The sequence below is a fragment of the Centropristis striata genome, chromosome 15 (genome assembly GCF_030273125.1).
Source record: "Centropristis striata isolate RG_2023a ecotype Rhode Island chromosome 15, C.striata_1.0, whole genome shotgun sequence".
Taxonomy (NCBI): Eukaryota; Metazoa; Chordata; class Actinopteri; order Perciformes; family Serranidae; genus Centropristis; species Centropristis striata.
The window spans coordinates 14,969,758-14,994,452 of NC_081531.1; the positions used below are offsets into that span (position 1 = coordinate 14,969,758).

A 24,695-nucleotide genomic window follows, 5' to 3' on the forward strand; every position below is an offset into this window, starting at 1 on the left:
GCACAATTAATGCAAACTGCACATATGTTTAACCTCTACATTCTTATACACAAATATGTTGAATATGAACATTTCTGAATTACTGCAACCCGTTCTCATTGTAAGACATGATGAAAACGTGACAACAGCAAGAGTAAATTTAGTAAACCTGCGACTGGATGATTGCGATTTTTAACACTTTAAAACCATTTGGTAAGGCTAGGTAAAAAAACAAAACAGGGTTATGCTTAAAAATAACCAAGCTCGCTAATCAGTATATTCTATTTTGGTTGTGTGGTCTCTATACTTGAACAGAAGTGCAAAAATAACAGATGTTTGTTTTAGAAGGAGTAACACTGTGAAACTGTCTTGGCAAACAAAACCCTTTGTCACAGCGAGGTTGCCAGGTTCGCACAGAGACCAAACCCCAAACCTCTGCTCACTCATCTGGCAACCTGCGCTGTATCTTGAGATGCTGCACAAGACGCTCTGGGCAAAAGAATAAAGAGTTATAAATCAAGAAATATTTCCAACAAATAACTCCCTGTAAGACCATAAACCCTTCCCAATCCTTTGATCATCAACATCAATAAACACAGCGTTTTTCTCTTCAAACAGCTTTTTGTCGACACAGTACCTGTGTGCACACGGTAGTGGGTTTCCAGCTGGTGCTTGAGGCTGAACTTTTTCCCACAGCCGTTACATTCATAGGGCTTCTCCCCGGTGTGGATGCGTTTGTGGCCCTTCAGCGTGCTCTCATCTCGGAAGCAGCTCCCGCAGAACTCACACTCAAATGGATGGTCCCCTGCTGTAATGTGGAGAAACAGAAACAAAGCTGACTTCTTCTGCAGACAAGATCTAGCTGTGAAAACACTTGTTGAGCAGGTGTGAAAATTCAGACTGAAAGGCAGGATTAACAGACTGAGTACGAGGACAGAGAAATGAAGTGTTGCTGCAAAAGTGAATCTGAATATTATTAAAACCTTAACTCAAATCAAGTTTCATGGCAAACTGAAATTTGTTTAAGCTGCCTGACTATGGTTTAATGGTTCTCACCACCCAAAAATTCAAACATACAGCTCTAAAAACCTAAAGGGAGAAAAATAACTGAATGTTTTGACTGATTATTTTGGTGGGTTTATGTGCAACGCCAGAACAATAGGTGTTTATGCTCTAATGGCTATCCACTTAACTGCTTTAATAACAGCAGACAATGTAATCCATCTTTTGTCTCCTCTACAAATCACCTGCACTGTTGTTTTACTTTGTGTAAAAATAATTGTAGCCTGTCGTGGCTGTTCCCTGGCCATGAGATGTGTTATTGACCAGCCAGTCCCACTCCCACAATACATTTATAAATTACTTGACTGACACATGGAGTATGAATATATATGTTTTTACCCTACAATTTAAATTGAATGATTCTATTTCAGATTATTTTAATCTTCTTCTTGACTGAAATCCTTTTCATGCTTGTCTTTTTTATATTGAGTTTCTTTGAAATCTGTTATTTAACACACAATGTCATTTTCTGCAACTAGTGGTCTCTCATTCAAAACAAAGCATGAAAATCCGTTCACGAAGTAATGAAAAGCACAGTTCCTTTATGAAGGCTTCCAAGGATTTAAGGGAATTTTAAAGTGGCAGCCAATCAGTGTCCTCTATCTGTTTTGGTTTGAATATTGTATGTAAGCACAGCAGGCCAACACAGCAGGAGTCAGAAAGGGGGCGTTGGGTTGTTTCATGCACTTAATTTGGATCACCATCTTGCACTAAATGAACAACATCACAGTTCACTTGGAAGAAAACCGAAAGCCATCATACATCTCTCTAATCAGCCATCTCTCTGAACGAAACTCTTAATGCTGTGAGTTCAGATACAGTGTTTAAAACATTCATATTTTGATTTTGGTATCAACTGGTGCAGTGTTACAGGTTGGTGCACTGAACCTGTCAAAAGGTTTACACAAATTTGATCACTATAAATTAACTGAAAATATATTTATATACTTCAGTCAGAGGTGGCAAATCAGAGTTCTTGCTGGTGCTAGTTTCAGTCCAACAAAAGCTGGTTTTGATGACATTTTTTTTTTTTTACTTGTAAGCACATGGCATCCAAGTAGGAACCAAGCTGGAAGGATGGAAGTATCTAGCTAGCTTGTCATTTAGTCAATTTTCAAGCAAACAGGATGTTACAGTTAACTTTGATGAAGTGAAAACGCACTGTGAAAGGGAAAAGTTTGAAGAAGAAAACACACTGTGGGGGTGACGAGTCAATCACAGAGTAGCCCCGTCCTGGAGCATAACCTGCTTTATCGTCTATTTGACTCTAAATGGGACCATAATTTACAAAAAAACCATCATACTTGAGATAGAGTATAGACTTGAAACTTGGAATGAGACAATAAACTCCTTATGAGAATGTTTACTGAAGTATTAAATCATGTGAGAAGCAGGGTGATTTTCTTATAGACTTTTAGACAATCAGAATTATTTTTGCATCCAGTGGCGTCGCCCCCTGCTGGTCCTTAGAAAGAATGCAGGTTTAAGGCTCTTCTGCATTGGCTTTTACTTTTCAGATCCAGAGGGGTTGCTTGGAAAATCCTATATAAATCATCAATTATAAATGATAAAGTAAAAAAAAATTAAGATAAGAATGTGAAGATGTACTTGCATGAGGCCAATTGTTTGTTTATTTGACAATAGTTTAAGAACAGACCAAATTCCATCTACATTGTAGCATTGAGTAAACTGTCGGGCTGAGCGACTTTAAGGATTTATATCTTCAGTATTACATGCACATTTTGGTTAACGTTAAATTAAATTAGCAAATAAAGAATGTAACTTTGTCTCGCCTTTACTTTCACTGCATTACCCCATTGTTAGGATACTGCCTGTTTCTATTCATGGCTCCTCTGTTGGATGCTTTCACACTGGGTAAATGTATTCTCACTTTGTATTTACAGAGCACCACATTTCCATTCTGAGACATTAGACTTATTCCAGACACCCAGCTGGTGGTGCATGTACAGTATGTGTGCCCTCAGAAATGAAAATGACAACAGGCATCACATTCTTTTCCTCGGGCTGCCAGAGCGCAGGTCCCCACAGGGCAGCTGTAATGGATATTCAGATGTCAATGATCAGGGATATTATGATTTGCAGGAGGCTCTCACCAGCAGTCCAAAGACTAATTGTATTCCCGTGTTTGATGAGGAGCCGCTCCTTGCGTCATTTGCCTCCCCCCCGTGGGTTACATTCTCTAGCCAAGTAATGTTGTGGATATTTATTAATGTATTTCACTCCACCACTGCAGGTTTAAGTCACCATCAATGACCTATGCCTTTCATTATCTGCCTGTCCGAGCAGCAACGTGCCAGGGAATAAATTGCATTTCTCGTTATGTGCTGCTGCTGCTGCCCCGCTGTTAAGAGACAATTTCACTTCCATCGTGCATATTTTATTTAACATTTTCTGTCTGTGTATACAGTATGTATGTGTTTATTTGATTTATTTAGGAGGAGAGGTAAAAAGAGTGATAAAAGAGGGATGAGAGATGGACACCCCTTAAATGCTGATCACATTCTGGGTGTGCTATACTCTCATGGAAGAAACGTTTTCTGTGCCTTGTGATGTTGGACACCTTCCCATTAAAGGGAAGCTTTGATGGGGATGGAGGTGTGCGGCGGCAAGAGGGTGGGGTGGGGGGCTTAAAACTGAGATGGAGATGGGGATGGAGCAGGGGATGTGGGTGTATAGGGCGGCAGCAGCGGTGGTGGGGGCTGGGTAAAAATCAATAAAAGTGACAGTCTTTATTTGTCTGCGTGAAGTTATCAGTGGCTCCCGCTGTAAGACATTGTGCTCTTTCTAGCGTTTCAACCACAGCAGAGATCACAATCCATCACGGAGCTCGGTGGGCTCACACGACGCTGCAGGAATAATAATTGAGCTCAGATTCACCTGCCTTTAATTAGGGCCTCCGATCAGACCGGCGAGTGGGATGCTAATGCTCAAAAGAGGCCTATGGAGGGGTATTTACGCTTAATGTCCTGTTGCTGTGCTGCTGCGTCTGTTCTTCGAGAACATTATCAAAAATCTTGATTTAGTACAAAGGAGCTCTTCTCACATACAATACAATGTGTTTCTATTCTTTAAAGAATAAGAATAATAAATCATTGCTGGACATTTTTCATTAATTTCAGAATGCTATTAAAACACATAAATAAAACATATACACTGTATAAATAGATATGGTAGATACTTAATAGATGTGTTTTCTACTTCCTTTTATTTTTACTTTATTGCTTACAATCCTCTTTGCCATTTGGTATAAACATAGAGGGTCAGCCAACTTGTATTACTTATGTGAGCTTCTGTAGTTGATCTATCAACTTTACCTTGATGATGAAATATTTACTTGGATGAAATATCTTAAGCCTCCTTACCATCCCTACAACCCCCCTCAAAAAACTAAAAATCACTATGATGTCGTATTGGTGGCTTAGAGTTATGATGCCTGCGATATTCTAGATCAAACATTGCTCACTATTGCCTGATAATCTGCTATTTTTCAATTTTTTAATTGGGAAAACACGCTGGAAACAGTAAAACACGGTGCAAATGCAAGCATGTCTGGTATCAGCTGAGGCAAAAAAGCAAATTCAGAGTGGTTGCTTTCAAGGCTCCAGCATCCTGTTTGTGCCTTGGATGCATATCATGCATGTTATCTCCTGCAGCCACTCGGGGACGCCAAAGTGCAAAGTTTCACTGCAGAGCTTTAAATGAATCAGACCACAATTCTATAATCACATTGTGAGGATGTAAAGGGCCAGACAGGACTTCATTTTGTCAGATATCCTCACGGGAGCTGGAGAATAATGGGGACATGTCCTCTGTCCATCCCAAATCCGCCACTATATATACTCTCTCTCTCTGTCTCCCTCTCTCTCTTTCTCCTCCTCCTCTCATCCTCCCTGCTTTCCTTCCCTGCTATCTCTTTTCTTTTTCTCCGGTGTGACCACATGGCAGGGAGGCCGCAGATGAGGACTCAGCACAGTGAGGTGGAACCACAGCATGGTGAGTGGACCCTTGGGTGCCCCCGAGCATCACCACCTGCGTCTCCTGACCCCCCCCCCCCTTCACCACAACCACCTCTACATTTACCCCCCCCCCTTCCTCCCTATCACCTCCTTTGACACCCCTAAGGCCCGCTGAGGGTGCCTGTGCCCATGGGCACCCGGGGCGTGTTCATTATATACGGTAAGAGGCTGTAAATCACCGGGCTCCATCACTGCCAGGACCAGAACTGGCTCATTCTCTCTCTCTCTAAATTCAATTCAGTCCTCTCTCTCCCTCTCCCTCTCTCTCTCTCTGGCTTTAGCACTATCAAATACAGCTGCGAACACAAAACACCCCGCCACAGCAGACAGCAAATTGGCTCCGGGTTTAAAAAAACACACACACAGACACTTACACACAGACAGTGCACAACAACGGAATATTAATGAAGGCCTGGTCTGTAAAGAGATTGTGTGTGTGTCTGCGTGTGGGGAAGGGGAATAGCACAGCTGCCATGACTGCCACTGTTATAAGCCCACATTGTGTGAATCTATACTGTAGTGTACATACATGCAATAAAGATATACAAACAATATAAAGAGGCAACATGGAGCTGAGAGTGTGTAACATCCTGACATGTGAAGAGAAGGTGATGAAACTGCAGGTGGAGGGAGGAAAATGAGAAGAAAGACGCAGTGAGGGAGAGCAGGAGAGATGGCATGATTAAGATGCTGAAATAAACACCATTAAATCCGTTTTCCCCCCCTTCTTCGTCCTAAATGGTGATCCAGTGTCAGACCGCGCCGCAGCGAGGCTGCTTTCAACAGATAAGCCAGCAGACAGGTAAAATGAAGCACACGTAATGAATGTCCACAAAAGTGCTTTTTGCTGCGTTCTGTTGTCATTTGATACAACAGAATGGTGATTCAACCAATAACCGAGCTATATCGAGAAAGCTTTCTATGGCAGATGAGCTGCCTCACGCCGTCCATTAAAATTAGGCTTGAATGCTGAGAATTGAGATCTTGGTATTTGCAGGGAATTCTCACCAAAATTGACTCCTGTTTGGGGAAAATACCTACAGGAACTCAGGACTTTTTGCATGTGTGTATACTTGTGTCTATGCATTTGCGTGTGAAGACCACTGTATATACTCTGACCTTAAAATGCTGTTATCATGATAATAAAATTGCATCAGCTTTAGCATTTTCCCCATTTATTTTAAATGGCTGCCCAAAGCCAAGCTAAGTGGCAAAATATTTTAAGTTAGAATGAAGCGAAGTGCAAAATCTATGAAAAAAAACTTGTTCAACAGGTGGCTGAATCAGATCTGAACAAGATAACATAGTGTAGGGCCATCCTCGACTAAAGACATTTTTTGTACCTTATACCATTTTGTGGACTACTGAACTGGACTGTGTCCACAAAGAATCCTGTAAAATCACCAATTTAAAGCTTCTACATAGTCAAAAGTTAAAAAAGACAGCCAGTTAGTCAACTAATCGACTAAGAGGGGGCAGCCCTACATTAAGTTTACACTAAACATCTCAGAATAACATTTCTATAGCATAGACCACAGAAACAACATGGCAAAATGGCAGCACTTACTGTTTTGGTTGAGGTCTCCCTGATTTTATTTTATTGTGTCATCCTCATGTCTGAGACCAAACCTACAGCCTTGAGAGATTTTGTTTAGATTTCATTCATTAAATATTAAATTGTGATTAATTGTATGATCACACATTTTTATCTGTAGATAGACCTTGAACATCAACAGTTATTACAAATAACTCTGGTCTTGTCGATGGACCTGTATGACAGCTGAACTTTCTATTCAGAATACCTTTTTATTTATTAATTGCTGCTAGTTGCCATCCACAAAGGCTTATTATGACACAACCTGTGCTAATGTTACAAAAACACAGTACATGGATATTGACAGATGTCCACACTGGATGGACCTGGATGTGCCTCTATATAAAGGCAGGTAAAGGCTGATTCTCTGAGATGGATATGGCATCTAGCTCTGTCTGTTTTTAAACACTGTTTTTGCCTCGTTACCCAGCAAAGTGTGAATGAGATTATTAACATCAAAGTGTAAATGTAGAGGAACACCATGCCTCTACTTCTTTTTCTTGGAGGGTAAATTAGGACCTATTTCTGGTGCCCATGATGGCTGTGTGAGTTGCTGACTTTATAATCCTCTGACAAAAGGCTCCACATCATATTTAAACGATTGCTTTTCGTGGCTGGCACATTGTGATTTAACACACGCCCACAGCGAGATGCGGTTCAAAGTGGCATGAGGCTGCAAAGTCTCATCTGCAGCTCCAGAGACGAGCTGAGGTGACATTTGCGTCGCCCGGGTGGGCAGGTGGATCAGAGACGCTGCTTGTGTCCTCTCCAATGTCTGGTAGACAGAGCAGATGTGTGCATTGCTACTGTACATGCGGCTCAAGCTGCTCCTTCCACCCCCCCCCCACACACACACACACCCTACCCTAACCCCCCCCTCCACACAGCCCCTTCCACCATCACACACTAATGGTGTATTCGCCTGACTTGTAAATAGGGCCGACTGCTCTCATCTCACTGCCTTTCGTTTCAAATATTTATCCGTGAGCCGGTGAGCTAAATCGGCTCTGACAGTGAGACTGTTATTTAAGGTCGCAGACAGGCGGCTGGGTGAGAGAGAGTGAGAGAGAGAGAGAGAGAGAGAGAGAGAGAGAGAGAGAGAGAGAGAAAGAGAGAGAGAGAGAGAGAGAGAGAGAGGAGGAAGAAAAAAGCATCCATCCCTCGCCGGTGAAATGGGATTCATTTCCATGTGTTCATATTCTGTCATGGTTACGGGTTTTTTTTTTCTCACTGAATAGCAGCATCCGTCAGGCTACCTCTGCTCCCTCGCAACAATGTATTAGTACCCTGGCCTCGCCTCAGTAGAGAGCCAGCACTGAGAGAATTACTAGTGGACTGGAGAAAAAACAACAACAAAAAATACACTCACTGTAAATAAGCTGCGTCTGACTGCTGCAGAATTCATTCTGCGTTGACCTGAATTAATGCTGTTTATTCAGCTGAGCTAAAGTAGCAATGTAACCGGGGAGGGATAATATCATTCACTCTCATTTCCTAAAATAAAACATGTTTTTTTTCTTTGTACTATACTGTAAGCTATATTTGTCCATGGCAATCCTTGTCGTGGGTCAGAGTGTAGGATTTTTGCAGGTGTTGTTTTTCTACTATGGCTCTACACTACTCACTTGTTTCATGTTATTTTATTATCCTTTCACAACAGGGTGGGAGGTGGTAAAAAAAACCCCTTCTCTATCTGAAAGCCAAAAGAAATTTACAAGTTACATATCGGACAGCATATACGCCAATATTGGCCGATAACATCTGTCAACTGATATATCTGGTGGGCTCTAAATATTTATTTATAAGAAAACAAGAATTCATATGATTATTTGAGCTCAATATTTGAATAAAAATGTATATCCAAGGCTTTCTGTGTGAATAATTAGATATTTAGAAAATAAAAAGCTTGAGTGGTTTCTCAGAAATGTGACTTTCACATGAATTTATCATGTGAAATTACCCAAAATGTGCCCATGTGTGATTGTATTTATCGAGTTCTGCATATGAATAACATGTTATTTGTATTTTAAATGTAATAAATACATATTTTAAGATGTTTTATTACTCTAGTGCAACTGACCCTCTTCCACACAGAGCTTCATTATCAGGCAATAAACTCTTCATGTTAGCTGATATTGGGTGTTAGTGGAGAATATTCCAATATACCCAAACAAAGCTAAAATTAATGATTATACCAAAATCCTCCTGCCACACAGTGAACCTGGAGCTTTGCTTTGGGAATCTGAGACCCCGGGGCAGATGGTAATCTAGCCTTGCTATTATGCAACATAATAATAATAATAATAATATCAGTAGCAGAATCTGGTTTATTGCCAAGTAGGTCTTCACTCAAGGAATTTAACTTGGTGATTTAGTGCATATGTAGAACAGAATGAATTACACTAAGAAATATTTAAAAAAAATACTATTTAAAAATATGTATAATGTAATTTTCAAAATAAAAGTGCGAGGCAAGAATGTGTATAAGTATATTCTAGGTTTACAGTATTAAGAATAAAGAGAATATGCAATGTACTGATAGATAGAGCTAATGATGTGTGTTTATGTAGTGCATATAGTCAGATAATGGGGACGCTAATGTAACGTGTAGTGTCTATGGAGGGAGTAATAAGAGTCTGTGTCAGTGGGGGTCTGGGGCTTGTTGAAGAGGCGAGCTGCTGATGTGAAGCATCCAGCCTCCTGTTAGAGGGGAGTGCTTCATAACAGCGTGTCATAATATTGAGACCATCTTTAACATCAGGTTGATAATCATTTTCTGGAGGTCATATCAAAATATTTACAGCTTAAAAACCTTGCTTTAGTGCTATTTCTTTTTTCCTCTGGAAAGTTACCAAAAACCCTGGAGTGGCTCGTCTGTCTCATAACACAGCAATTATTGCTCCACTCACACGTTAATGTCGTCCTCTTTTCAAAACATTTCAGTGATTAAAAAAGTCTAAAATAAAATCATTAAATTGACACCAATGACTTGGAGACTTAACACTTGTTTTATTCCAAATCCTAGATGTCAATATGAATCCTCTCTGTACTGTCTGCCTGTTTTATTAGTAGTTTGGTAGAAACAGAATGAATTCAAATGTACTCTTTTGAGAATAAAGGGGCAGACGCAAATGGTGATGCAAGTTCTCTGCAAATTCTTACTTGAGCATGACCAACAGAGTTGAGTAATTCTCTGACCGGAGATGCTGCTGCAGCATTGCACTGCACCTGAGGCCATGATGTAAATTGGTTTGGACCGGGAGGAATGAATTATTAGTAGGCCCGGCAGGAGCGAACAAATATGGCAAATTAAGAGGAAATGTGGTATTTTTATGACGTGGGTCATACATTTTTGTCATAATTTCTACCAGTTCTACTGTAGACAGTTTTACAAAATGTAGTCATCTTTTTAACAGGCAATAACTAATAGTTTTATTGAGCATTGGGCAGGGGGAAAAGCTCAGACTGAAGTGCAAAATAAGAACGACTGCACCCTCATGTCAAAGGGAGCTATGTGTATTGCTTTGGACACGATAATGATGTCTTGCAGGGGCTTGTTCAGATTTGGATTAAAATGGGAGCAGACCCTAGGGCTGACCCACAAAACACCAGAGGGATTACACATCCCATTGCATACGGGAAGGTCAAGGGATTCCCCAGAATGAGCTGAAGAATGCACTGAAATCGAATGGACAGATACTCCAAGTCTTCCAGTTATGCCACCTTGTGACCCTGAGGCCTTACCACTGAAGTGAAGAAGTCTAGTGAGCGCTTCCACTGACCTGTGTGTGAGCGTAGGTGACGCTTGAGTGCAGTATGGCTGGGGAAAGTCCGGTTGCATTCACTGCAAATGTAGCTGCGAACACCGGCGTGGACTTCCATGTGCTGCTGCAGTGCCGTCTGGGTCTGGAAACGCTTCCCACAAAGCAGGCAAAAGATGGCCATGTCTGACCCTGCAGAGAAAAAGACACAACAGGAGAGTTAGTGGATGAAGCTGTGAAGCAATATTTTTATTTAATTTACTGACTATCACTCATTTATTACAACCGGTGTCTCATTTTTGTGTAGTTTCTGCCACAGTTTAGTCATATCCAGACTTAAGATTGAATAAAAATGTAAAGTTTTGCACTTCACGGTATATACACTGACAATTAACACCAGCTCTATTCTAATAAATCACACTTAAGTAACAAACTGCACATATTAAGACACAGGATATGCAACAACTCAGGTGTGATATTGTTAATTCAAACACATTACAGTTTACAAACAGTACCTTCATAGGCTTACAAGAAGCAAACTGTATTTATAGGATTAAAGGTGCACACAGTACTCGTGTTTCAGGGTGGGTGTGTAGAAGATAAAGATCTCCTATGCAATACTTCAATCGAATCTTGACTCCAGTGAGCACTGTGCATTTTTCTCCAGCGGAGATAAAGAGCGCACAGTTGCAAGCACACAAACACATAAAATCACAAACACGGGAACAGACACACACAGTTGCACGCTCCCTTGAACACACTCCCTTCACACTTTTTCAATTACCAGGCTGGGGAAAACTCTGGGGAAGGACTGAGTGTTTGGAGCTCAGTTTCTATTTCATCAGTCAATAACACATCTTTGGGGCAAAGCTGACACTAATTTAAAAATCTATGAAGAGCAGCCCGCCTCATGTTCATAACCACTGGAGGAGGAGGAGGGCCCACGACAGCCTCCACGCCAGATCAATCACTGTCTCGGCTGCTCTACACGCTAAAGAACAGGGATGGAGGGAAGATGCACCACTGGAGGATGATGATAGGAGGAAGGATAGAGAGGAGCTGCTGGATTGCAGGTAAAGATAAGAGAGTCAGTTTGTAGAAGAGGAAGGTGTTGTACAAACCAAGAGGGGAACAAACAATCTAATTTTGGTGCATGCAGGGGAGAGAAATAAATATTGACAAACCTTCCCTTTCTGACTTAAGCTCTGCCTCTATGGTTCATTTTCTGTTGTACAGGAGAGAAAGCAGCTGTGTCTGGAGTGTAGAACTTTCATTAGATCATGTTGAACACTCATGACTGTAAGCCTGAGGTACTAATCTGTCAGCCCTACAGGTGAGGATGATTCCTAATATGTTGGTGACCCCCTGACCTTTTTCACTGGGCTCACAATCAGGGCAGATTTCTACATCTACATAAGATATATTAAATTTTCACAGGCAGATTGCCAAAAAACTTGCTGAACACATTCATGCTACCCTGAGCACAGTTCAAGACCATAGTTCACAACATTGAATTCTGAAGTTCAGTCCCAAATAATGAACTAGTTCACGAAAAAAAAAAATTGGCTTCTGATGCCTCTGACATTCGGACTTGTTTGTTCGGACCTGGCGGACACAATTTGCATAACATTTTAGATTTTTTCCATTAGAATCTGTACTGATTGGTTCACAAAACTTCAAATATTCATATGAACTGGCTTCAGCAGTATTGTTAGCTGTGTTGCCTGAATTGCCAGCTGCACCAGTAATGCCGATGTTGAGTTGAACACTGTTGCACCGTTAATATTCCCCAAAATCTAAATGTGAACCAGCCTTATCTCTAACCCGAACCATGAAGGGGCGGTTGCAAGAAATGTGATTTTCCGAGGAGAGAAACACATGTTGATTGGGAAACAAAAATATGAAGACATGCAATGAGGATACATGCAGACAAACTTTATATTTTTTGTCCCACTGGTGGTAAAGCTTTGGGTGTTGCTATCAATATGTTGCACAAAATGCTGTCTCCACAGTACTACACAAAGGTCTGGCTTTCCCAATAATCCTTCTTCTGTAGGGGAGATATTGCTGTGGCTTGTGTGTATATTTTTCAGTGACTTGATGTAGATTTGATCGTGAATGCAAACTATTTTCATGCATTTTACTCATGCTAAGCTTCTCCTGTGTTGTATTTTCCTTGCCCATCTTTTGTCTGCTTTCATCAATGAAGAGGCTATTGACTTGAGGTCGATTGCAGCTGGAATCCCTCTAGGACTCCAGGTACTTAAGTGGCTTTGATTGACAGACATGCCTCCTATTCACTTTGTTTCTCTATCTACCACACTCCCTCTCTCTCTTAGTTTATCATGAATCTTAGTTTTGGCTCTGTCAGTGGACGACAATAAGCAGACAACTTCTTCCTCCGGGCCACTTCAGATGAAATAATTTGTTGTCACATTAAAGACATAAAGCAACACGCCTTTATTGTTGTTGTTTGGAGAGGTGGAGAATGTAAATTGCCTCGTGGTCTAGAGGGAGAATAGGTGAGGGAGGAGGGGAGGGGGTGTTGAGAGACTTTGGTCAAAGATGGAGAATTAGAGGAAAAAAGGGGTTTTGGAATGTAAAAGGTTATCAGACCTCTGACCTAAGGTCTAAGGCGTGGACGAGGTGGATATATGACTCCCTCCCTCCCTCCCACACACACACACACACACACACACACTCACACACTCACACACTCACACACTCACACACTCACACACTCACACACTCACACACACACACACACACTAGAGCTAGGGAACAAAGAGCAGACGCACCACATGAAGAAAAATACTTTTTCTTTGTAGTCAGGGCAGTTACAACATTGAGTGTGTCACATTAAGTCAAATGCTGTATGATATGTGTCAACCACAGACTGTATAAAAGAAGTGCACAGGACCGTGATGTCACCTATTGGTTTGTGACTGCTAATTTGAAGCCTTTTTGACATTTTTGCCATGGCCCTCTTGGTTTTTTGAAGGGAAAAGTGACAAATTGTTGTGGTAGCCGGTCCGGCCACATGTTCATGTTAGTGCATGTAAGTCCCTGTGTGTGTCCCACTCATCGCCACTCTGCACTGCTCTTATATGGCATTGTCCCGGAAACATAGCGGCCTACCATGGGTCCCCCCTTAGCTTACACTGTTCTGTTCTATCCTCACTGTTGCAGTTTTTTGGGCTGTTCACAAGCTGCTAGCCCTCGGCTCAGCCACCACTGCATTGCAATTACTCATCATGTGTTATGTCTTATTCTTGAGGAAAGCTTTTCAAAACTTATCTCATAAATCCATTCATATAACCAGTACTTCCCAAACACTGTGCTAAAATCTTAAACGATTTGAAACACTTCTAGGACTGCTGTTTCTCTCAACTCGCACTGACTTGCAGACATCTAGGATCCACCTTCTACTTGTAAAACTGCTTGCACCCAAAACCAAACCAAAAAGATGTATTCCCTGAAGTAAAGAGGACAGCCGATAGCTTGAGATGTCTTTCAGCAGTTTGCTTCAATCTTGCATTTAATTAATAGCAGAACAAAGTCTGATTACCTCCATGACATATGCAACACATATAAGCATCTTTGAATTTCCATCTCATTTATCACTGAATAAACTGGACGTTTTCTGGGTCTGATGTATTCTCCTCCCACTGGCAAACATGGACCACCACAGGGACTTGAATAAGAAAAACTATGCATTAAAATATATTGCTTGGGTAATGAACTACATAGCAACATAAGAAACTAACTGCCAACATGAAGCTGAATATTGTTAATGCAAATATGCCTGCAAGCATGAGAGACACGATCTGTATGAACACATTGTGAAAAGGGTTTTTCCAGCGTCTGCAACTGCTAAAGATGATGATAGGTACTAAATGCAAATCCATGCTTTGCGACATCTCTTCTTAAAACTGTGGGTGACATCACAGATGTTTTTCAACTGTTTATGTGGGAAAGCTACTTGCTACTCACTATCATTTCCCCTTCTTGCAAACTGCTAACCACAGTTTGTAGTAAAGTGTAGTGCAAACCCTGATTAGTGTTAGACAAAATTAAGTGGTACAAACTATACAGTCAGTGCAGGGAATACTGTGTGTGTGTGTTGCAGGAAAGTGAGTAAAGGTGTTGTCGGCTGCTGATAGATGAAGAGAGCAGTGAAGAGATAAAAAAGGAAGGAAAGGTGGGAGAAAAGTAGTTGACCCAGGAGGTCTATTACAGTGTAAAATTGAGTCAGCCCAAAGTGACACCTGAAAAGGAGGAGCTGGAGGAGCCAGAGAGGTGGGGGGTTCTTAGTCTCAGTCCTGTTTGGCTGTTTTGGAATAATTTACCTCCTCTAACCAGCCTCTCTCTCCTTCTCCCGCCATCTATTTATAAAGGCTCGGGCAGCTTGTGGCTGCTTGTGTGTGTGGCCGCGGCAGTGCCGGCAGTATCTTAATGGGCCTGGAGTGGCAGGGCTGCTGTTATTTAAGTGGAGGACGGACAGAGGCCGGTAATGGAGAGGAATACTCCCCGATGGGAGGTGACAGTGGCCGGATGGGCACAGAGCAGAGAAATGGGGTAGAGGTAGGCACTATTACAGATTCTGATGTGCAGCAGGGCAACCAAGCACCCAATGCTAAAAAAAAAAGTCTGGGAAACACTTTAAAAGATCTCAGTTAATGGCTAAAAACGTATAATCAATAAGGTTTTAATTCCTAAAGGTGCTTTTACTGTCAGAAGTAACCACAGGTGACACCTAAGCAGCCAGAACTTAAATATTAAGGTTTAAAAAAGGATGTTAAATTTCATAATTCAACCTTAATGGCCAAATACGGAATCAAATGTTGGAGTAACTTAAGATGCTGTATCACTGTAGACTATAATATAAAATATAGACACAATAACCCATAAGCTTCAGAAGAGCTGAAATTTAGGTCAAGGTGGGTGAGCTCCCATAGGTCCGGCTCTCGCCATCTTGGCAGTACCTGATTCCTCCTAAACTCCCGGCAAATCCAAAAAGAGGTGGAGGTGGTCTGAAAGCAGCGGTGAGCCACCTGTGAGGGCAGCCACCTGTTATGCATGACTTTAAACATTTAATCTATATTAAACGGGTGAGTTATATAGAAAAAACCTCATAGTCATGAATGGGGAAATTAGCTGAGAGACCAAAACAGTGTTTTTGTACCAGGCTGTGTGTGATGTTTGTTTCTGCTGCAAAGTTGGGCATTTTAACTCTTGGAGCCAGTCTCCAGTGGCCAGTTGAGGAACTGCAGTTTTTGGCAGAGTCCTAGTCGTTAGGAAAACCCTGAAAACCTTAGCTGAAACTCTCCCTGTACATGTAAAAACCCAGCAGTTCTCATTTTAAATCTCTGTCGACAAACAGATAATTTCCTTAATGCTTTCTACAGAAGTCCATAATGTTTGACTTTAACAACTTAAAAGACATGAGCGTCTTTACTATCCCTTTTCAAATCCATCCTGAATGCTTGTGTTTCTTAGACGGTAGTGGAGACAGTTAAACATGTCCTGACTGTGGCCTGCAATGCAGCGTGCTGAACGGAGGACCTGACAGAGTTAATGAGGCAGAGAGCAGCAGGACCTCAGCACAAGGTGTTCAATCACAGGCCATTACCACAGCCCCCAACCTCTGTTACTGCTTGCTCTTGTCAATAGCAATTTATAATAAGCTATAGTTTATCTATAGAGAGGGTGACTACATGTAGGCTGCTGCATCCTAAAACGCCCACATTCATTGGTGTCTCAGTTCGATCTCACGGTGAGGCCAAATAAAAGAAAAATGATCCAAAAACAGGATGATTTATGACGGCATGCTGCCTTCAAGTGCTGCTTATGAACTAATGAGAGTTTCATATCTCCTAAATACGATTCATCTTGAGTGTGAGTGTTTATTTTTGACCTGGAAAGTACTGTAGTGAAAAAAATTTAACTCAAAGTCCACTTACAAGCTTTCAACATGTGGCTGAAAGCTCTTGGACCAGAGTGGTTTAAGTAATTTAAGAGGATTTTTCGCCAAAAATAATGATTTATCTATTTTCTAAGTCACCTCTAGCAATAGCAAAATAGTCCCTGTAGCCCTTTTAATGATGTCAGTGTCTATAATGCATTATAAAAATACTTATAATACACTGAAATCTGCTTATAATGCTCAAATACATATATATATATACTGTTTTATATCAATAATGATAACAATTTGAAGGATCATAGTGCTATAATTATCATAGTTGCAATAGATTATAATCTTTTTATAATGCTTTATAATCTTACTTGAGTACTTTAAGTAAAGTAATGAATTTTGGCGTCACAATTACAACTAATACCTGAAAAAATATCTGCTTTTTTTGCAGCATATTTTACTTTAAACGCTCCTTAAAAAAAACCCAACAGGTGGAAACCATGCGCCGCTGCTAACAAATAAGGGGATCACTTCAGTAGAACTTGGTCTATTCTTGCTTTACACTAGCAAACACCAGTCACAACAGCATCCATCCAACCTTTCGCTCTATTGAGTCGCCAGCTCTGCTAGCTGCCACCATCGAACTGCCAGTCACCACAAACACCAGTCACAACACTCCTGCCTGTGTCGGCAGAGGAAGGCGTGAGAGGGGTGACGCTCCTGCTGCTCTTTCAGCTACGTCTAGACAACAAGTGCTTGTTGTTACGCTCTTCTGCAATCAGGCTTCATCACACATCAGGTCACAGGCATTGTGAAAAGGTCACAGAGCACCTTTTTACATCCGCCTCCATGGGGTGTCACCGGAGAAATGGATGTTGTCATGAGCGGACACATAAACGCCTTCTGTAATTTACTCTTGTATGGATTGGAAAAGGTCCCTGATGAAATGTTAGTGTACGTTCCTGACACTTAGGACTTTGCACTGTAGTCATCATTTCTCGGGTATCGCTGACCAGCAGGACCCCCTGGGCACAAATGTTGCTGTCTTTAATATTGTCACCATGCAGTTGTACCTTAAACGCAACAACCACAACCATCTTACAAACAAATACATACTCAGACACAAATACACACTCACCATGATCAGGATCAACAGATCAACTTTTCTCACAAAGCCAACATCGACACACAGTAAGGTTATCAAACAGTCCGAAACGTTTTTTTAAAATTACTTTTCTAAGCAAGCTAAGGAAATATTAAAGACGATAATCTGGGTTCAAAAGTATGGAAGACTGAAACTGCAGAAATCTAAAGTAAATAAATAAATAAATAAATGAATAAATAATTTACTTCATAAATGACTGAATTATTTAATAAATTGATACATTGTAAAATATGTTTTAAAATATTACCTTGTAAAATTTCCCCCATTTGTTTACTTTTCCATTTAATTTATTTCTGTTATATATATATATATATATATATATATATATATATATATATATTTATGATAAACATTTTTTATTTTGGCTGTATCAGTCCTCCATACAAGAACTTCAGAAGGTTTAATGGTTGGATCAGACGACAGGAAATCTTTGCAGGTGGTCACTAATTCAGATTTGGAGATTACGATCCTGAAACTTTTAGATGATGTTAATGGATTCATTTTGAATAATTTCTTCCCAGGAGAACACTAAAAATACCTTGTGCTGTCATGGGAACTAATTTGTCTGACTGATTGCTGGGGAGTTAAAAATGACAAAGTTCTACCTGTTTAAGACTAATTTGTGCCAATTTCTTGCTTTTCACAGGCCCGGTGGTTTTCTCATTATATGGTGTTCAAAATAGTTAAAAATCTCCTAACTTGCCTGGCAGCCACCGAAACACACGGTTAAACACAGAGAATGTTCCAATGGTCGCTGCAGCAGATGATTTACAAAAACCTGTTTTTAACAATTGAGATAAAAAAATAGCCAGTTTTTTAACTATGTTCAGGACATCAAAATGCATGTGTAAAATAATTGTAGAACTTGTATCTTAATCTAAACAACTTGTGTGTGTTTGGATTGACTATTCAGTGAAGCTACCACATGGTGCTGACAGAAGCACGAGGACTGCCAACACAGATGCAGAAATGAGGAAATAGGAATATGGCTCTGTTAAAGTAGTTTACATAACCTGCATTGCATCCAAATTACATCACTCCACACAACCTGGGCAAATCATCTGTTTGCCACATGCAAACTGTGGCTAATGGTTTCATCTAGGCAAGTAAACAATCTTGGTTAAAGTCAGGGATCAAGTTAGGGCCACTTTCATCACTACTTCAGGCCCTAAGTCTCTTCTACGTCATGAACTTTCCATGCAAACAGCTGTCAATGTGTCAAGCTGAAGAGTTCAGTGTTTGACCTGTTTTTTGAATGCACCATCTTCTCACCCCTTGAGCACAGAGTTCATATTTGTACTTTCAGAAATCATGCTTGATTCATGAGCTTTCAGAAAAGCAGGAGAGAACACAGAGTTACAGAATCGTATTTATCACCTGTGGGCTAATGTTCACCATTTCATTCGGAATATCCTGTTATCCAACTGTGCACAGCACTCACTTACATCCTCTTTCTCAGCTTACATTTCCAGTCTGGTTCCTCTTATGTGCTTCTAAACACAGAGACATAAATCTAAAACAGTGGCCTGGCTTCTACCACGACACGCTCTGTATACAGTATATGAGAAAAAGAGAGAGATGCAATGTTTGTGCTATTGCTAATGGATTTAAAACACCTCCACAGAACTATTTATTGATCAAACAGGAGGAGGGAGGAATGACTGTTAAAAAGAGCCCTTAGTAACAGTGAGAGAAAACTTTACATCTGCATGCAGTGGAAAACAACCTGACTGGAACAAACCAATGCATCAAATGTGCACATCTAGTCATGCATATGCTTAATGTTATCCAAATGTCTTAGACAGCTACATTTAAGACTTTTTTTCTTTTACATGAAAATGTAAAAAAGCATGTATCACATATTTCATTTGTCGAACGGCAATTGAATAAACTGTTAACAACCGACTGTACCTACTAGAAGTGAGAGCATACTTATCGGAATTATAACTGCTGATAACACCGGTTCAATAGTGTGATAACGCTAGAAACGCTAGTGTCTTACTCACCTCTAAGGGGTAGAGACATAAATAACTTAACCTTATTTTTATTGGCTTTTAGAGTCAAGCCTTTACAAATTATTCAGAAAAAGCGGCACTTAATGACTCGTCTGTCTCACTGGATGTTGGGTTAAGCCTACATGCTACTGCTATCTCTATCTTTTTATTTTGCAGGCGCATTGTAACAGAATAGGTAGCGCCAATGACTCCTGAGACAACATCTGTTACCGCTTCATTTAATGTTGTGAAATGGCCGCCGTTTTAAACACATGGTTAACGCTGTGAAATGGAAAACCTTGGTTAGGTTTAGGAAACATTTATGATTTGGGTCAAAATAACTGCATGACTTACTGAAACTACATTACATGACTACGTTGTTAAGTGTGACATGGTTACATACTAATAATGTAAGTTAAAATTGTTTCAGTTCACATGGGACATTAACAGAGGTCCTTTTGGTCAAAGTTTTGTGTTTAAAGATCCATCCACCCGACCTCCTCCCTGCTTTATTGTTCTTTATACTACGTCACCTGACTTCCTCCTGTCATAATAACTTTGGCCACTAGAGGTCACAGCCTACGAATAAACAAATATGGATTATAATAAGCTGCTTGCATGGATGGCCTTCTGTATCAGGCTGCTTTTTGGGTGAGAACAGTTTGAACATAGACCTACTATCCATGACAGTTTTGTAAAAAGTCACAAGCCAAAAATGCAAGGAACCACTGCTTTACACCATTTCACTATATACTATGTGTAAACACTGATAATAACACAACACTATCAACATTAGTATTCAGGCTGGATTTTTTACTGTTAGTAAATATTATGGATCTGGGACACACTGTACTATATCTGTGTAAGTTCATTTAAGCACAACAAAACAAGCCTTTGAATGTTTTATACAGAAAAATATCCTGACATAATGACATCAGCACTAATCCAGAAGTGACTTCAGAGCTTTACTGAATGGGGATCAGCTCCAAGAGCCAATAACTCTCCACATTATTCATGCAGGAAGAAAAAAAAGAAATCAAAGAAAAGGCAATCTCTTCTTTAAGGAACTGCAACAAACCCTGCCCTGCTGTGTCTCGTTTTGTTTTGTCCCTGCCTCCCAGTTCCATCGGGCAGTGATAATTCACGTCGGGCTTGCTGCAGCGCTGACATTGTAAGATGAACTGCTCCCAGCTAGATTAATGCCACCAGATGCCAGGCGAGATGCCATATTAATTACCCAGAGATAATGTCAGCACAACCATATGGCAGCTCAACTGGCCATTTAGTTGACAGGGAGAGGTCTTTATAGCAGTGCAAATTTCCTCATCTGCACAACATCATAGCCTCGCCATATTCTCTCCTTACTGTAGCAACTGGAGCAGTGCTATTTTAACAATAATACTTTAATTATTGCAGTACTAACTGGGGATCTGTAGGATGGTATGACTCAGTACATCATTAGGAAGAATTTATGGTTAAACGCTTCAGTATTTATGAAAAACTATGTTTTAGTCAAGAGATCATGACAAGACCAAACCAACAATAAATTGATCCTGTTAAAGATTGTGTGTGTAGCCAAAGCCTGACAAACAGTAACTGATTCCTCTGAGCCGCAGAGCTCCATTGTTGTCCAAAAGCTACTGGACTATTGGATATGTGGTTTATTTTGAGTCAATTCCACACACACCTTCCTGCTGCCGTAAACATTCACCAGAGCATCAAATATGTATTAATCTGCAGATGGAATTGGTCTCCCAACAATTGTACTATTTATTCCAGTTTGAGTAATGTTTGCTGGAAACTACAGTTCCCATCAATTTCAGGAAATTACTGAGGCTTTCTCAACAATGAAACTATATATTTGTGACCCATTTTTAAAGAATTACGTCCTCAGCAGCAGCAAAAGGCTCAGGGCTGAGAGCCTCAGACAGGATACGGGAACCAGAAAATACTGAGAGATGGACAAACACATTTTAATGGAGTTTGTTCACTACAAGAAAAATATAGAATAAAGCCTGTCAAAATACAACAACTAAAATGCAATCATTTATATCAGTTGACTAAAGGGGACATGTATGGCTGAGTCCACATGTATATTTGAAAATGTGGCTTGTCCTTTCCTTTACTCTAAATAAAATCCCACTCACACAAACGAAGAAACACAACTGAATTGATTGTTGTTAAGAGCATGCCAATCCAACAGGTGGCGATAGAACCCATACTCTAACTGCCGCCTAATCACGCAAAGAAGACAAAGAAGATGTTGGCCTGACTGGAACTGGCTACTGGAAAGCTACCAGGCCAGTGTTGCCAAATTGTAGACTTCCTTGCTAGATTTAGTGATATGTCAGGTCCTCTTTGTGACATAATTTGAGAGTGGTTCAGTTCATCACGTTTTGTGCATCACGTTTTTTGGTAACTATGTCACTTCTGGTAGTCACGTCACCCTTAACTTCCAGCTTTTACATACATTTATTTGCTTTTTAAACTGTCTTTTATAAAGTTTTTTTGCCCTGAACCTAGGTCAGTGGTTTTGTAGCCTAAATATTATTTTTTTTACAACCACAAACCGTACTTGTACGTATAATAACGTGTGTACTATTTTTAGAACACTCCCTTCTGTACCGAGAAATGCAAAATGCTCATATGGGTCATTTTGACAAACGCTCATATGGGTCGTTATTGGTGGCATTGACAAATTCTGTTGTTTAGGTTGGAGATGTTGTTGCTTTATCCCTAAACAAAAACGAATGACAAATTTCAGTCCTTCAACTAGTTTCTCTGACAGTTAAAAATCCAGATATCTGATGACTATAATTCTTCATCTGTATAAAATATAGACTTGAAAATGTCCTAACAAGTGTACGGTAAATTTGACTTTAAACTAGATAAAAACTCAATTTATGACAACTTCTGGCAGACAAAACTTAAAAACATTTGGGATAAAGTTAGTACACTACTCAAAACATTTAACACAGGTCTAGTGGACACTTTAATGCAGAAAAGTTACATATTATATCTTTAAATTCACATACCATCCACCTTCAACAACCTTAAAAGGAATCTGAAACCCTTCCCCTGCACGACTGCAGTGGGTATAAATTGGCAAATGTCAGTAGAATTTATTTACCAGCATGTGTTTGTTTTTTTCCTCACCACCAAGCTGACTGTAAAGATCATAAACGATGCAGGCTGGGAATTAATGTCAACGTGAAAAACAGTGGCAAAGCCCTTTATCATGATTTACAGTTGCACCGCCGGCCCCTTCCTGTTGTGGACTTGCGGATCATTTACAAAGACGGACCATGCTTGCCATCCAATCCGCCCGCCCTCCCACCACCATCACCCCCGACATCTCCTCCTCACCCACCACCACCAGAGCACCCACCTACCCCACCCTCCAATCCCCACAAATCCGATTTAATCAGACAACTTGTGCAGTGTGGCTCGGAGTAAGAAAAAGGATAATTAGTAAACAGAGGAGCTACTCGCCAGGCTTCATTGGCATTCGCACCGGGTTACTGTGTCGCATTTAAAATGCAGTCTGATGAAGTCTACAGAATCAAACCATTTGTTACTCCTATTGAGGAGGCTTCGGGCTACTGGCAATTAAATTGGAATTAGCGCTGGGGAATGAGATACGGCAGATTCATACCAAGGAGAGGAGGGAGGGAGGGGAAGGGAAACAGAGAGAGTTCCCTGTCTGGACCTGGCTCTGCTCTACAGTGGGTCAAATCTGGAAGTGATTTGGTTTCTTTTACTTTTGTTTATTTCCTATATGACTTCAGTTATCATTTTTATAACCAAAACCCTCCACCCAGCCCCCTGAGTCTGTTAAACATCTGATCCCCTCAAACTCTGAATAAAAGAATAGATGCTTAGGGGGGAAAAAGCAAAAGTGACAAACAAAAGTGGTGCTTTATCCAGAGAAAAAAAACCCATAAATGGGTGGCTTTGAGTGTTCTGAATATCTGAGGGCTTTAACTTAATAATGAGTATAAATATACCGGATCAAACCAAACATATGACTGCACGAGTCTTTGAGGAAGAGAGTGAAGAAACAAAGAGATGCCATTTGCTCTGCCACAGCTGACTGGGCACAGTGGAGCTCAGCATGGAGAGAGTGCTGGTCCTCTGGCAGAGGGAGGAAGAGAAAGGAAGAAGGGATAGATGGATGGATGGATGGATGGAGGGAGGAGGGGGGGGGGGGGGGGGGTAAATGAAGTGGAAATGAGAGGGAACCGCTCCTGTGCTACAGCTGGCCTCCCTAACTCTCAGCCAGCCTGGCCATGACAACTGGCTTGCTCTTCCTGTGCTGGTCGGGGAGGGGCCCGGCTCCAACAGGAGGGGCCTGGCCTGCGATGCACGACGGGTAAAGGGCCAGTGAGGTGGATCAGACTTAAAATTTTGCATGCACCAAAATATAAATTGGCAGGCCGAAATGAGAAAAATAGAGAACATGTTGCCATTGAGGTGTATAAAGGGAAATTTAGAATCCAAGGTTTTTGAAGGTTATTAGAAACTAAAGTCAGGATATCTCGGCCTGTGCTGGATCAAATTTTGACCGTTTTTGTCTCTTCCATGTCAACAAACTTTATGTAATTTTAGGTGTCCCTCAATCAAAACGACGGAACCATTTTATCCGCAAAAGTATCGAACAAACAGCACAGGTGATTAAAACTGTAGAGAACAATGAATTAAGCAGTTCTGCATTAAAATCAGAGTTTCTCCAATAGGCTGTGAGCTTCTCTCAAAAAATTAAGATCCAGACATTCAGGAGGTTTTTACTGAAAGACAAATTTTCTGCAGAGGCCTCCTCCTCTCTAGAACCTGCTGACCTGCTGATTTAAGATGGTAAAAATGATGAACAAATCGATTTCACGTTAAAAAACTGTTTCTCTGATGCAGTTTAGCACGTCAGCAGAGGGACTGAAGCTCAGCTGCTTCTAATGTTCAACTGGTTTCTCAGATAACCAGACATCTGATGACTAAAAATCCTTCATCTAGATAAATATAGAGTTAAAAATGTACAAGATCTAACAAGTGAATCATAAAAATGTGGCTTAAAACCACATTTTTTTCTCTCTCTGGGAGACACCTGGGATATATGTAATTACACAACTCAACAAAACGCAACATGTGTTGTGTGCATTAACACATAGTTGCCTGATATGAAATTAGTATGA

At 40.6% G+C, this 24,695-nt stretch overlaps 1 protein-coding gene across 2 annotated transcripts in view; it reads right to left on the reverse strand.

Annotated features, from left to right (window-relative positions):
- Nucleotides 1–24,695, reverse strand: part of zbtb16a (zinc finger and BTB domain containing 16a) — a 151,598-nt gene that overhangs the window by 10,838 nt on the left and 116,065 nt on the right. For both annotated transcript variants that reach the window (XM_059351330.1, XM_059351331.1), the window contains exons 5-6: nucleotides 10,455–10,625; nucleotides 617–787 (exon numbers count right to left, since the gene is read on the reverse strand). In XM_059351330.1, the coding sequence (XP_059207313.1) occupies nucleotides 617–787; nucleotides 10,455–10,625 (342 nt within the window). The remainder of the gene's footprint in view (nucleotides 1–616; nucleotides 788–10,454; nucleotides 10,626–24,695) is intronic.